This window comes from Camarhynchus parvulus, chromosome 2 (genome assembly GCF_901933205.1).
Source record: "Camarhynchus parvulus chromosome 2, STF_HiC, whole genome shotgun sequence".
Classification (NCBI taxonomy): Eukaryota; Metazoa; Chordata; class Aves; order Passeriformes; family Thraupidae; genus Camarhynchus; species Camarhynchus parvulus.
The window spans coordinates 42957059-42971392 of NC_044572.1; the positions used below are offsets into that span (position 1 = coordinate 42957059).

The 14334-nt window shown below is 40.0% G+C and overlaps 1 protein-coding gene across 2 annotated transcripts in view; it reads right to left on the minus strand.

Moving 5' to 3' along the window:
• Window positions 1–3985: 3985 nt before the first annotated feature.
• Window positions 3986–14334, minus strand: part of CAPN7 (calpain 7) — a 29326-nt gene continuing 18977 nt past the window's right edge. For both annotated transcript variants that reach the window (XM_030966386.1, XM_030966392.1), the window contains 8 exons: window positions 13889–13988; window positions 12070–12205; window positions 11544–11619; window positions 9168–9313; window positions 8378–8440; window positions 5860–5990; window positions 4615–4707; window positions 3986–4534 (listed from right to left, as the gene is read on the minus strand). In XM_030966386.1, coding sequence (XP_030822246.1) covers window positions 4390–4534; window positions 4615–4707; window positions 5860–5990; window positions 8378–8440; window positions 9168–9313; window positions 11544–11619; window positions 12070–12205; window positions 13889–13988 — 890 coding nt within the window. In that variant the 3' untranslated portion in view covers window positions 3986–4389. The remainder of the gene's footprint in view (window positions 4535–4614; window positions 4708–5859; window positions 5991–8377; window positions 8441–9167; window positions 9314–11543; window positions 11620–12069; window positions 12206–13888; window positions 13989–14334) is intronic.

A 14334-nucleotide genomic window follows, 5' to 3' on the forward strand; every position in this document is an offset into this window, starting at 1 on the left:
ATACGTGGCTCACAGTTTATTCTGAACTGTGCCACAAGACCAGAGCTCCAGTCAGGCTCTCTAAAACCTCCTTAGTGTGCAGGACAAGGGAGGTGTTCTGTTACATAAGACCTCTGTACTTAATGCTGCTGAAATTGGCTGTAAAGCCATTCGTATTGGAGGCAAAGAATCTTGTTTTCATAGAAAAATAGATTCATCACATTATAGCTGTTAAGCTGTAACTGTGTTAGACATTTAAATGTTTACATCTTCTGAAGACCTTAAGACTGAAATCTTTCACTGCCAGAGTTCCAAGCATAAAAAATGCTTAGGAAAGAAGTCTGTGGTTCCAGCTTCTGATGTGATCATTACTTAGGAAAAAGCTGGGATAGACAGTATTAAATATGAAAAGCAGTACAGGAGTGCCACATTGTATTAAGTGTTTTTACTTAAACTGTCATAGCTGAGCTGTTGTCTGTGTTGCATTCAGTTGGAAAACTAGCAGAGGTCTTTGTGGTTGAATCTCACTTTTGCAGATCTCTCAGTCAACACCTGTTTCATGTTCTTGGATTCTTTGAATGTTGTTTTGATGGTGATTTTTTTTCCTTTTATTTTTTTTAACCTCTCTTGTTATAAAATTTCTTCTCATCTTGCCAGTACAAACTGGAAACCCAAACTTCCCACACTTGGGCACAATGAATTAATTCTGTGTGTGTGCTGCCTTGCCTATGTCCTCATTGGGTTCAGCTCCCAGCTGGGTAAAACCACTGATCTGGAAGTTTGAAAGGGTTTGGAACCCACTCTGCCCTTCCTTTTCTATCACCCTGCTGCAAGAGTTGGTGAAAGATCATGGTGCAGCCTTCCTCCTTTGGTGAGCCCCAGATTTGGCAGGTAAATCACCCTTCAAATGTGCAAGCAAACAGGCACAACTGTGTGTCTAACAAATTAATGGAAAACTCATTTTATTTTAAACTTCATAAAAGCCATAATTATAAATATGACAGACTTAAATGAACATACATTGCTATGGCGTACAAGCAAATGAACAAGCTTTCTCCAGTTACTTTTTACTTAAGCTCTTCATGGATTCTGAAGGGTAACATGATAGTAGCTGCCTTCATGGGTATAAAAATAAGCCTCTGGTGTATCAAAGTATACATGATTGCTTCATCTGCCCTGATATGAGAATGTATAAAGGAAATGTTAACCTAGGAGTTCTACTTCTCTTTGGTATTAACAATTTCAGTGTCCTTTTAGATGAAGCGATGAAAACCTCTACTGTATGTACACACAAACTTAGCCCTAAATAGGTAGCTGTTCAAAGGCTGCAGAGATTGTGTGGTTAAATGCATGACAACTGTACAAAATAGTTACATGAAGCTTGCAGCAGGAGACTAGGACTGAACTCAGACTCACAGTCAGGGGCAGTTGGGATGGAAGCTGTTGATACCATTCATCCATGGTACTGTGTCTCACTGAATCTTTGGGAACTGAGGCATTGGATCAACCAAGGGCTAACCTGTGTCTGCCTAACAAAACAAACAGGACAAACTATGTTCTCTGTCACATGGCTCAAAAAATGCTAAACAGTACAGGGGAAAGAAAAGCTTAACTTAGTGTCCTGAGGTCATGTTAAAATCTAAGGATCAGTTCACTTTGCAATAATTTTTCCAGACTTACTTGTGGAAAATATATGAGAGTATATATTTGACAGAAAATACTAAAGCAAATCCTAAATGCTTACATTAAGAAAAAAGGGCAAGAAAATTTTATTGCAAAATTAATTTGCCATAACCAGAATCCCTAGGCTGCAATTTATATGGATATTTTGTAGTACCTCTTAAATACTTCACCTGAGTGTTCTGTCCTATATCTGAAGGGAAATGCACAGTGATGGCATTCTAGTACCCTATGCAGGTGCAATATTTGAATAGACTTTGCTTTATATATATAAGATTGACACTAAAGTTCTGTGCATTAATGGGGATGAGCCCAATCCACTGACTGTCCCAAATGTGTAAGAAATATTGACATATCCTGGTGGGGACAGGATCCTTTGGCCTTAATGTCTTTGCCTGGCATTAGGAAAGTGAGTACATTTCTTACTTTTCAGTTCAGTTAAGTTCTGCACAGTACGGAAGCTGAGCCTTATGCTCTCATTTCATGCAGCATAAGCTTTGGCACTAACTTGTGCTCAGGGAGAAAGAGAAAGAAAACCTCCTTCCTGCCGGATAGAAACCAACTGCTGAAGAACAACAACAGATTTTCCTCTAGGCAAGTCTACCAGCTTGATCTCAAACAGCAGAGAGTGTGCAAGAACTTGGTGCTGAAAGCTTGCACTTCTGGCATCTGCCTTTTGTACTGCCAAAAAAGATGCTCAGTTGAGACTTCCTCACTACCTCCAACTTTAGAGGTAGTAAGATACATGGAGGACTCCACTGCTACTCTGGTTTAGCCTCAGCTAAAAACTTAAGAGAAACCTCTAGGGAAAATGGGAGTTGAACAAAACTTTAATATTCTAGGGGTGAAGCAGTGCTTGGCACATACTCCAAAAGCCAAGCATATCTACAAAGAACCTAATCTGTTTTATTCTCAGCTTGTGCCCATGCTGTTCCTTCTGTTGATTTATTGCAATAACCATCAGAAACTTCCCTGCAAAAGAAGGTGAGTCACTCTGTGACAAACTTGTCACAAATTCCCTAGCCCAGATGGTCTCTGTGAGAACTGCAGTCAGCAAGGCATGTGTTTTCCAAGGCAGGAGCTATCCCTGCCCTTTCAGTGCCAGACACTTGTTAAGCAGCTGTCTGATGAAGGAAATGAAACAAAAGGGTTTTTTACTTTCTGGAGAGGACTAATAGCAGATTTCTGTGGGAATAATTTTAGCCCACAGCTATTTCTGGTGCTACTGTAGAATAAGTGTTCAGTTTTCCAATGGCCAAGTGACACCTGTAATCTAAAGCAAGATTTAAATGCTACCTTTTTGCTTGGAAAAACTGCTAAACCAGTGTGAATGGCAGCAAGATTCCCATGGCTGTTTTAAAAATACCCTCTCCCTCCTTGTGAAATATTGTAAATTTTGTAAAAATGACAAAATTTAATCCATTTCAGGATCTGTGAGGCAGTTGGTATTTAAAAAAAACTTCTCGTCTTGAATCCTCTTCAGATACAATGTATACAGATCTAGAGGAAGAACATGTGGTGGGAGGTCTTCTGAAAAAATAACTTGCTCTGCATTAATCCCACCTCCACTATTTTCTTAAGAACTCTGACCCTGCTTCTATTGATGACTCTGACCTTGTGCTCAATTCCTTCACTGGTTTCAACTTAAAAGGAAAGAAGTATCTTTTCAAAGATGTCCATAATTGAATCAGCAAGTGCATTCCTTGCGGCTGTGGTCTATTGGGAGAGATGTTTAAATGACCCTTCCCTACATGATGCATACTTACAAAAGTGATGAAAATAAAATATTTCTTTGCTGAGTTGCTGATGGTGGGCAGTTCTGCATCTCCCTGCATCAGAAACTGAGACTACCCTCAGTAGATACAGTGAATCTTACAGGGGATCTTCAGATGAAAACCTTTCACAGCTGCTCAGGGAAGGCTGTGCTGCACTGCCTGGCCACTACTGCTGGATAACCTCCTGTCCTTCCTGCTCATCAGGATCATCCTAGCTCTGGCAGATGGCAGGAAGAAAGCCACAGAACCTCCTGCTGTATTATGTACTAAAGTCATACAGATATGAAATAACAGCTCTCAAGATACACATAACTTGAGCAAAGCAATTGCTTTGCTTTTAGAAATAGCTAAAGCTGGAACCTTCCTTTTCCTGTACTCCTATATACACATTCCAGAGAAGATGACACATGGAATACTATTGTCTCAGCAGTAGTACATTTACATTTAGATGGGAGAACCAGTTCAGTGCTGGAAACATAGATAGCAGCACAAATATGTAATAAAAGCTATTTGGTCCTGAGACTGAATAAGCAGAATACACAAGAATATTGTTTTCTTATATGTTTATATTTAAGAATAGAATCTTTAGCCCCTATACCCTGTATGTGGGGAGGAGGGAATTTCAATATTAGTTTTTCTTGTAACTCACTAGACTTTGATTCAAAGTGTGGAAAAACTGCAATAAATTGAGTTCTTCTTCTGCTGGTTCATTTGAATATATGCATTTTAGCCTATTCCCAAGCCCGTTGAACAGTGCTCACTCCTGGACCATAGCAGCAAACCCACAGCTAACTGCCTGCCACAGTTACCTGGCAATCCATCATTCCATGCTTTTGGCTATAACTCAGGATGTAATTATCTTTTGTGCAGGTGTAATAAGGGTTCTTCACCTGTTCTCAGGCTGTAGGACAGATCAAAACCATCTCCTTAAACAGCACTGCACAGTTCTGTCTCCTCACTGCAGCTGTGACACCTTAAGAGGAGTAGTACTGTTAAAATCTAAGAAGAAAGGCCCCTCTTGTTGAGGCAGGAATGTGGTGGGGATAATGTTGTAAACTCCAGCAAATGTGTTCTCCACCTCCAAGTAGCAAAATCCACACCTATGATAAAGAAAACTACCTGTTAGAAATGGGATCTAAAGCATGTTTCAAATCTCTGTACAGACTTCATTAAGTGTTACCTGTAGTCCCCACTGCTTTTTTTCTGAAAGCCATAGGAACCAGGATCTCCCACTGTTGAGACGGTGACAAGTTCAAAACCAACGCTGTATTGCCTGCAAGTGACATGACAGACTTGCTTCAGATGCTTGGGTCATCAGGATTACCATGAAGAGGACTAGTTATTAAAAACTATACAGCATAACTGAAAGACATCTAGAAGTTTTGTCACATTTGTGGCAAAACTGTTAAGTCAAATTTACCATGACATGAATGTAGTATTTGGAGGAAGACAGAACTCAGTTCAGGTTTAGAACTGGACTGCAGGGAAAATGCCTGCTAGAAGCCTGCCTGTGCACTCAAGCAGAATTCAAGTAGTTAAGCTTGTGACACACTCCTGTGCCACATGGCAGAGATCCTGGGGTGTGATCAGATTGCTATTGGAGGACTCAGTGTCAGTGATCTCAGCAGAATTTCTCATGTTGCAATCCAACTTAGGACACTTTGTCTGCTCCTGTTAATGCATGTGACAGGCACCATTGCCTCTGTCCTTCAAACTACCCAAATGATATGCAAGTGCAGGAAAAAATGCAAACAAAGAACTGCTCAATTCATGGAACTGTGCAGCCACACCTCTGCCTTCATCTGCATTTCATGAGAGAAGGAGCTTCCTCAAAGAGGGGAGGAGAGATAGAAAAGTTCTGCCACGTTGTAGGGCCCACTGTACAGCTTTACAAAGGATAAACAGTTGACTGCAGGTCAGGAGATGTTGCTATTCAGAAGTACTGAAAACTGGTATTTTGAGGTAATCATTGTGCCAAAGGAATTTGGCCTGCATAAGTCTACTTTATGGGACATTGACATCCAGCACTTCTCCTGGCCTGCTAGTTGCAGAGTAAATGCACTTTCAGAGGTGTCTGAGAGCTGTAAGGGTTTAGTATCCTGCATATTAGCTCTACTACAAAATAAAAGGAATTATGATCATAATTAGTTTTAAGAAGAAATCCTTTATACCTTCTTCCCTAGCTCTGCTCAGACCCCAAAACACAGAGAAAAAGGAAGGCTGCTGATTTCTCTCAGTAGTTAATGTGTAGATTTAAAACACTATTGATGGTAAAGAGAAACAAATAGTACTAAATCAGTCAACTCCCACACCTTGTTTTCTGGATTTTCCATGAGCTTGCCACCCTCCCCAAGTGGATACTGACAAAGCTTTATCTTTGAAAGCAATGCTTTCACGTATTGATGCACAATTATTTTCTACAAACCTCGGTCCCCGTAGTTCAATGAGCAATGGTCCATTCTTGTCTAGCTGGAATTGATAAATGGGGTTATTTTTGTAGGTGTCTCTGAAGTTTCCACATCCTCCAGCACTGTGACCTTTCCACTGTCCATTAACCTGAAAGAAATCAAAAGTACAGAAAACAGATCTTGAAGATTTCTATTGCTTATATATATACACAGACAAGACTAGAGGGTCCTCTCACGTTAGAAGTTACTGACTTCAGTGACCTCTCCTAATTTTTAAAGTGAAGGGTGACGTTAAGCATTCGTGAAGTCTCGTGCAGCTCCCCCTCCCCCTCAATCAAAGCCTTACATCCCATCCCTGAGATGTGTACTGTATTTTTCCAGCTTACATTAAACAAGCACTGAGTGACTGTTTCTGACTGTGACAAAATGCAGCCAACAGAAGACCCACATTCCCATCTATCCCATGCCTACCAGACTACACAGGGTTTTTTTTGTCCTCAGACACTCCTCTGTTGGATTAAATGAGAAACAGCAGCAATACAGGCAGTACAACACCAACAGTGTTGTAACCTTTGCTTTTAAAACTTTCTGCCTCCAGCCCTGTCCATCACCTCTGTGCACTCTAAGAACCAGCACTGCAATGACAAGATAACCACAAGGACAGATTCTGCAAGGATAAAGACACTCAAGGGAAAAAATGCTGCTCAAACTTTGAGAAGCAGCCCATCTGTTTCCAAGTTCCTTTTGCTACTCATTACACTGAAAGGTTAGACTTGTAAGGCATGCCAGGCATTCTCACAGATTTTTAGCTGAGATCCATCTCTCCTGCTACTTCTCTCCTGTCTCTGTCAAAGCAGGAAGGGGCAGCATTTTCCCTTTTCATTTAATTTCTCCAATCAGTGCCCAAACCCTTCAAACATGGTAAGTACAGAAGCAAGGGGAATTTTGCCTCTTACCATGCTACTACCCAGGAACCTAAAACTGCTGTGTGCTGTGGAGCTTTCTAGCCCTTTCCCACTTCTGCTGCACTTAATTCCAGGCATCACATCAGGGCTTGGTGAGCTCCAGAGGTGACCACCTGATTCCAGTATAGGACATCTAACAGAACTTGTTTTTACTGCTAAACTGTCATTTAGTTCTCTGCTTGCTTTTGAGTGTGATGATTGCTAAGCAATCACCAAACAGGCATTAAATACAGGTAACTAACTTTTTGTATTCAATGCTAAAGACAGAACTGGCATTGGATAGACAGAACATACCTTTTTTGTTTTTTTGAATACTAGACAGACATGTTCAAATAATCAACAGGAGTTTTCTACATACTAAATTCTCTTTTCAAACATATCACAACATAAAATGGATGGCCCTCCTCAAACAGGCTTTTCACCTTGAATATGTTTTTGACCTCTTAAAACACTTCCTCAAAGTAAGGCCAGTTTTTAACAGCTATATAGGACAATGGTTTCTGGAAGAACCAAACAAACCATCTTGCTGTTCCCAGCAATCTCTCTATTCACTCACCATTCTCTAGAACAGGCTTCAAGGGATTGTTCCAGAAATACCAGCGGGTATGGAACATTGTCTGAACTCGAGAGCCAAGCTGCAAGCCAGCATGTCCCCCTGAGCACACAAAGTAATGCAGTCCTGGCCTTCAGGCATGAGTGTCCTAGCAAATGGACTGTTCCACTGTGGCTCAAACTCCCTTGTTTCTCTCTTCCTGAACAAGTTACTGTTTGAACACAAGACTTCTGACTACAATAGGATTCCCCAGGGTATGCGTGGTAGGTACAGAGGTAAAGCTGCTGGTTTATGCTTTCCTGAGGATCAAACTGCTAAAACATGAAAATACATGCAAGTTACTTTATCCTGTGAGCTCTTGTCTATATTTATACTTCAGCTAAAGGAGTAACTGCAGCTCATGTTGACAGCTGAAATATGAACAGCAGCTGGCCCCAAAACTGCCTGAGCTTTTGACCTAGTTTCAGTCAAGTTCTTCACTCTCCCCCCTGTTCCTATACCCTCAGAGAATGTACAATGGATATACTTTCTCAGGAAATGTACAATGGATATACTTCCTTGATCCTGTCTGGCAACAGGAGTGCTTATTCCAATTGTTACAGACCCTTGAGGTATCTTTGAAAAATTTAGGAACAAGTAATGTGTTGTGATATTGCCATCCTAAGTTTGTTTCTTATGGTCTTGCTACTGGTGCCTTTGGTTTGGCATTGCTGATTTTGTCCCATCATGCCAGGAGTTTTTCCAAGAAAATAATACAATTCTCCCAAGGGGAAATGAGCAACGCTTCTGGGGGGTTTTCACTCTGCACCAGAGTGATGACTTATTAGGGTATGGGTTGTTGTTCCAAAGGCCAGTCTGTTCTACAAAGGCTTTGCAGCATATCTACAATGGCACAGCTGCAACAACACACTCTGTGGTTGAGGTGGGGCAGTAGTATCAAAATATATTTTAAAACTTTGTACATCTCAAATATGGAAAAGCCAAACCAGTGATGCATAAAAGAAAATGTTTCTTTACCCGTTTGGAAATGGTGTAGGGTGTGGGAATCTTGGAAAAGGTGAACTTGCACACAGAATACACCTGTGTTGTAAAAAGAAGCAGCAGGTCACACATTCTTCTTGCACTTTTCAAATGTAATCATGACAAATTAAAAGAAAGCAGCATTTAGATACTTGTTCACTTCATGCCTGTGTTACCAATTGTCAAACTCAGATTGACAATATACCAGATCACCATGTGTCAAACTCAAAATTCAGAATAGTGCTGGGACTAAGACTTAATTTTCTTAACAATCCTGCTCCCCATCCTCCCCAAAAAAACCCAACCAACCAAACAAAACCCAACCAAAAAAAAAAACAACCAACAAAACAAGCAAAATGGAAACAATCTGCATTTTACTCTTTTTTCACTGAAAAAACCTAGCATTGATCATTATATGACTCAGCAGTTAAGAAAAAACCCCAAATCCTAAGTCAAGACCTAGAGAAGTCAAAAACCTTTACATCTTAACCAGTATCTAAAATAGGTTTCTTTTCAATACATAGAGAGCCAATGATCTGCCTGCACATAGATACTTTTTTACTCTGGAAAGTAAGATTATTTTTCAGCTGATTTTGTTACTAAAATTTTGTTACTACAAATGGAGAACATTATCAAACATGTCATCCAGTGGTTCTGCTCCATCACTCACAGCTCCCCTCCCCAGGATAGCAATATTAATTCAAAAATATCCTTTCTATCAAATTTAAAAACAAAGGACACTTCACAGTTTAATTGCTTACATTCATTATGAAACAACAGCACATACCCTGATGGTGTAATGGATGGTGTTTTGTTTCTCATACTGGGACACCACTAAGGTGAATGTATGGGAACCTGGAGAGGTCAGCTTTATCTTGGTCAGATAATGAGGACTGTTGATCCGAATACCATCAATATAAGGAGGAGGATCAGCTGAAAAAGGAAAGAATGAACATTTTTTCCTGACCAAAAAACCCCTAGCTTGGTAAACTTCTAAGATTAGACTGAACAGACCCAAGTGCTCTGAACAGATGAGAGCCTCAAGATTTACCCATAGAAAGGACAGTCAACTACTGTTTTCAGGAAAGGTACATCACACATGACAAGACACAAATTCCATGCTTCAAAGTACAGCTTAAATCCCAAGACGTGCAAGGACTGCTTATCCATCTCCCATCAATGCCACTACTCAAAGAAGACTGCTGTAATTATGTTGAAATTTCAAGAGAAAGATAATGAATGTTTAAGCACTCTTTGAAAATCTCTGAAGTGTCTGCTCTTTCTCCATTGGCTGGACAGTTCCAGAATGCCAGCTGCCAGAACTTTGGCCACCTTGTAAACAACACTTCAAAACATGTTAATTCCTTTAACAAAATCACACACACTTTCTGTCCCTCTCTCTTCAAATCCCTGTGATCATTACACAGATGTAGCTGCATCCCAATACCAATGCACATGTGGTACTTAGAAAGATCCCAAATGTTTGCTTTCATAATTAGACAGTGTAATTTGTTATTTGGCCTCTAATTGGTTCTTTCCAGACTTCTTTTAATTTCAGTGAAGCAGGACCAAGTCTAGCCAATTACTTCAATAGGCCCAGGATCAGGTCCTTTTATTTTCTTCCACAAAGCAACATGGGAGAGGGGAAAGGATTAATATAAAACAACAAGAAGCTTAGGAATGGGAAATCTCGGCCTTGCTGCCAAAGGATTAAGCTGTTTTGTTCTCATCTCATTTTAACAGATGGTTAAAAATAATAGTGCAGCTTGACCAATCTATTTCCATGGAAAAAGGTTTTAAACAAGTTTGAGCTCGTGAGATCAGAAGTTTTTAAGAGTTTGTGTAGCAAGACAAAACATACAAATTGTTCAGTTTTTGGTACTGGTCTTGTTAGGCTGTCTCTTTCAAGCGCAATTGAAGAATTCCCTCTACTATACAATTGTGTTTAGGTTTGCTCACTTAAGAACATTTTCAGTGAGACACACATGTAAAATAAGCACTGCTCCAACTACCAGGAACCCCAAAAGCAACTTGGGTGTTTACTTCTCCTCACAGAGGAGCTCTTGCAAAACCAGATGATGTCAGGTGTCAAGAGATCTTTCCACAGAAAGACTTGGGTTGTCAGGGAAGTTTGGATTCTGGGGGAACTGGTCAGCAGAGTTCACTGAACAAGATCAGATGCAAACAATGCAATGCTCATTAGCCATTCCAATAGAAAAAGTCCCATAAATTCCACTCTTGGATGAAAAAAGCTTTAAAATCTACTGAGGGAGTTGTTGCAGGAACAGCTACCTGAATGCAAACCTGGTTCTAAAGAGGTTCCTATCTGTAAAAGCAACCAGCCAAATACCACTTGTTTTAGGATGCACCTTCCCTGAATAATTCCAAGGAATATTTCTAGCAATCTCTAACTTAACAGAAAGAATAAATAAAAAGATGAACTTACTAGCTCTACCTTAAAGTTTCAGTCTATCCATTCAACCTGGGCATTACCTTTACACCCTGTGTCTCAGCCTGTGTCTCAGATCTGCTCTCTCTCCTGAAATAAAGCATACTTGGCTACTTCACAGCTACAGCAAACCACTTCTCCTCAAGATGAAAAGAATCTGACGTATAATGACCAAGAGTGAGATTTTGATAAAATTTGAACATTTTTAACGTTCCATGCCTGATACTTGGAAATATGCTGAAGTGTTCACCTATATTTCATAAGCTTGCTTAGGTAATTTACTAAGCCAAATCCATGGGACAATTAACCCTGATTATTTTCATTTTGTGGAAGCTGTACACCTTTAAATAATTTCACAAATGTAGGAAATAATTAGGCTATCACAGAAACTAACACACAGCATCTGTTCCCTCTAAGCATTAACTACTGGCACTGAAAAATAACCAGAAAAAACAAAGAAAATGTTGCATCAAAATAAGTGTCAGCAAGACTATGTAGACCTCTTAAGAGTGCTTACAGCATGTGTAGAATGGCCTATTCCTTCAGTGTAGACTTTAAGAAGGATCAAATGGAGCAAAACAATGATTTCAGAAGACTGACCTCTTAATGAGGCAACTAGTTTTAAAGAAAAAAGGGCCTTTCCTCTCCACAAAACTCTGAGTGCTTCTTCATTTATTTATAACATCAGCTTCTTGACAATTAAGGCATACTAACCTGGATAGTAAACTTTTTTGCCATCAGTCTTGTATACAACCATTGTAATGAATTCCCGATTGTGTGCAAAGTCATCCTATAAAAAAAAAACCACAAATCAGAATTGTGATATTCTGTGAAGCATCATGAATGCTTGATCAGAGTCAAGTACACCTTCTACCATCCATCCTTTTTGATCAGCACACAATATGATGTGATATTTGTATTTATTGGGATACCCAAGAGAATTCTTTTTCAAATGCCTGAAGTAAACAAACATCCACTAATTTAACTTATTCAGGCCCCAGGATTCAGTTACTTCAGAACATTTACAGTGGAATAGAATGACTTAGCTCAAATTTTACTCTGTTTCAATTGGAGGTACATGTACCTGCTGAATTAAGAAATTCCAAATGTACACAAGCATACAACACCTGAACACAGGCAGTAATATACTGTCTGTGAAATAATAAGAGAAATAATAAGAGAAAGCCATACAGAAAGATTTACAGAAGCTGTGGCAGAGCTTGCAGTGCAGAGCCAGCACCTTGTCAGTGATGTGCCTGCTGAGCAGGACCCAGACAGCAGCACCACCCTGTGGACACTGCACCTCCAGCTTGTACTGAGGGTTGTTGGCCAGGCTGTAGGCATCCTTCACCGGGCCCTGCTTTGCATCCCACGTGCTGAAAGTGATACAGACACCTTATTAGACCAGTAAGGAACTAATCTGTGCTCTGAAAAGAACTCCAAATCCTACACATATGCAGAGTGTGATATTATCAGTAACAAGTTACCAAAGCCTAGTTTTCTACTGGAATCTATGCAGTGGTTACATAACACAGTCACATCAAAAGCATTATCTTAGAACTTTGTTTTATAAATGAGTTCATCACAATACATGTATGATAATAAAAAATGCTAAATACAAACAGCCTGGCTGGTAACTGCAACCACACAAAGCACAGAAAAAGCTGAACCATTTAAGCAGCCTGGGCTACACAACCATAGCCATGGTTGCACACACCAATATTAAATGAAAAAACACCTACACTTTTGTAACTGTAGAAATCTATCTATCTATCTATCTATCTATCTATCTATCTGCTATGGTTGGTTTCAAAAGCTTGCTGAATTTTTTTTCCTCCTTTTATTTTTTTCCTGGTGTAATTTTATTTTAAAATTTGCCCTGTTTCATGCTTGGAAGGGTGCCCTGCAGGAAGTGTTAAAGATCTTTGAGGTGCCCTACTGCAGAACCTGCCTGCTGCCCCGTGAAGTGTCTAGACAAGAAAAATACAGTGAGAAAAAATAAAAAGTGCTGATGACTGAACGCAAAGTGTGGCACACTGGAAGCAGAAGTGTACACAGCAATTCCTAAGTCTTCTTGTCCCTCTCACACTTGTAAAACTGAACAGCATGTGTGGAAGGCTGCATTAAAAAAGTTTCAAATTATCACCATTGTTACTTTCCATTTTATGGCAACTGCCACTGTACTAAGGCTTTTCCCTACAGAGAGGGAAGACAATCACTGATAATGTAAGGACAGACAGACCAGTAGGTGAGCTCTGACACAGCAGACATATTATCTCATCTTGTTGCATCACCACAGTGTATTTTAGAAATAATTGGAGTGCAAAGGTGGACGGAGCCTTTACAGATAAGCTCAGCAGTCACAGTGTGGGTGAAGGAGCTTGTGCAGAGCTAACACAGGCAGGGACAGTGTGGAAGCAGCGGCAAAGTGCAATCTAGTGGAGTGGAAAAGTATAGAAACCCTTGCTTTCCAAAATGGAGACACATATACACACACTTATCCCCAAACTGGGAGACAAACCCCCTGAATGTAATGGGTGTTTGGTAAGAGACAGGTGTCACACTCAGAAAACAAATCAGCAGGCGAGGAAGATTATTTATGATAACTACAACTGCTAAAACCCAGAACTGGTTAAACTACCCTGATGTCAGTGAACACACCCTGCAAAGACAACACACGCCACACAGCTCACTTGCAAGTGGCCAAAAAAAATAATGCCAAATAATAACTAGGTCACTTAAGCACTGTCTGGGCACTGCTTAGATATGGACTGCACAAAAATCTGATTTTTATTCTGATCGGGAGATGTGGGACTGAGGTCAGGATCTGGTTACACAGCTGTAGCTCCACAGAAACACCACAAGGGTCACTGAGCTCCACTGATGTTACAGAGCTAGTCAAAAACAAAGCCTGGGCTGAGAAACTGCAAAGTCAGGCTCAAAAGAACAGGGTTGGAATTCAAGCCTCTAGCTACAACCTGGATGAATTGAAGGAAGGAAACATCACAACAGAACACTTACTAAGATTTTGAAACAAAAATTTTATCTTTTGGACCAACCTGTGAATACATGTAGATTCTTTAAAAAGACTTGGGTTCCAACTCAAATAAATAACATCATAGTACTGGCACAGGTCCTCCCAGGAAATCCAGAAAATGCCTGAAAAGGAAATGCTGTTATTATTTTCTTACCAGATACCTTTGTTTTACTTGTTTCTCTAAAGTCTCTTTCTGCAAATGATACAGCTTATATAAGGACACATTTCTGCAAAATGTAGTAGTAATGTCTGCACTGCCTAAATTGCTAAATTTAAACTTGCCCCCCAAACCAAGTTAAAGCAAGAAAAAACAAGTTAGTCTCTGCTTATTATCAGGGACTTTCTGAAGCTGTCAGAATGCTTTTCCATTCTCAAGCACTCAGCAGAAGGTATGAGAAAATCTGCTATTTTGAAAGAGACATCATTAGGTGATTCTGACCTGATTTCCCCTTTCCTGGGTTTCTAAAG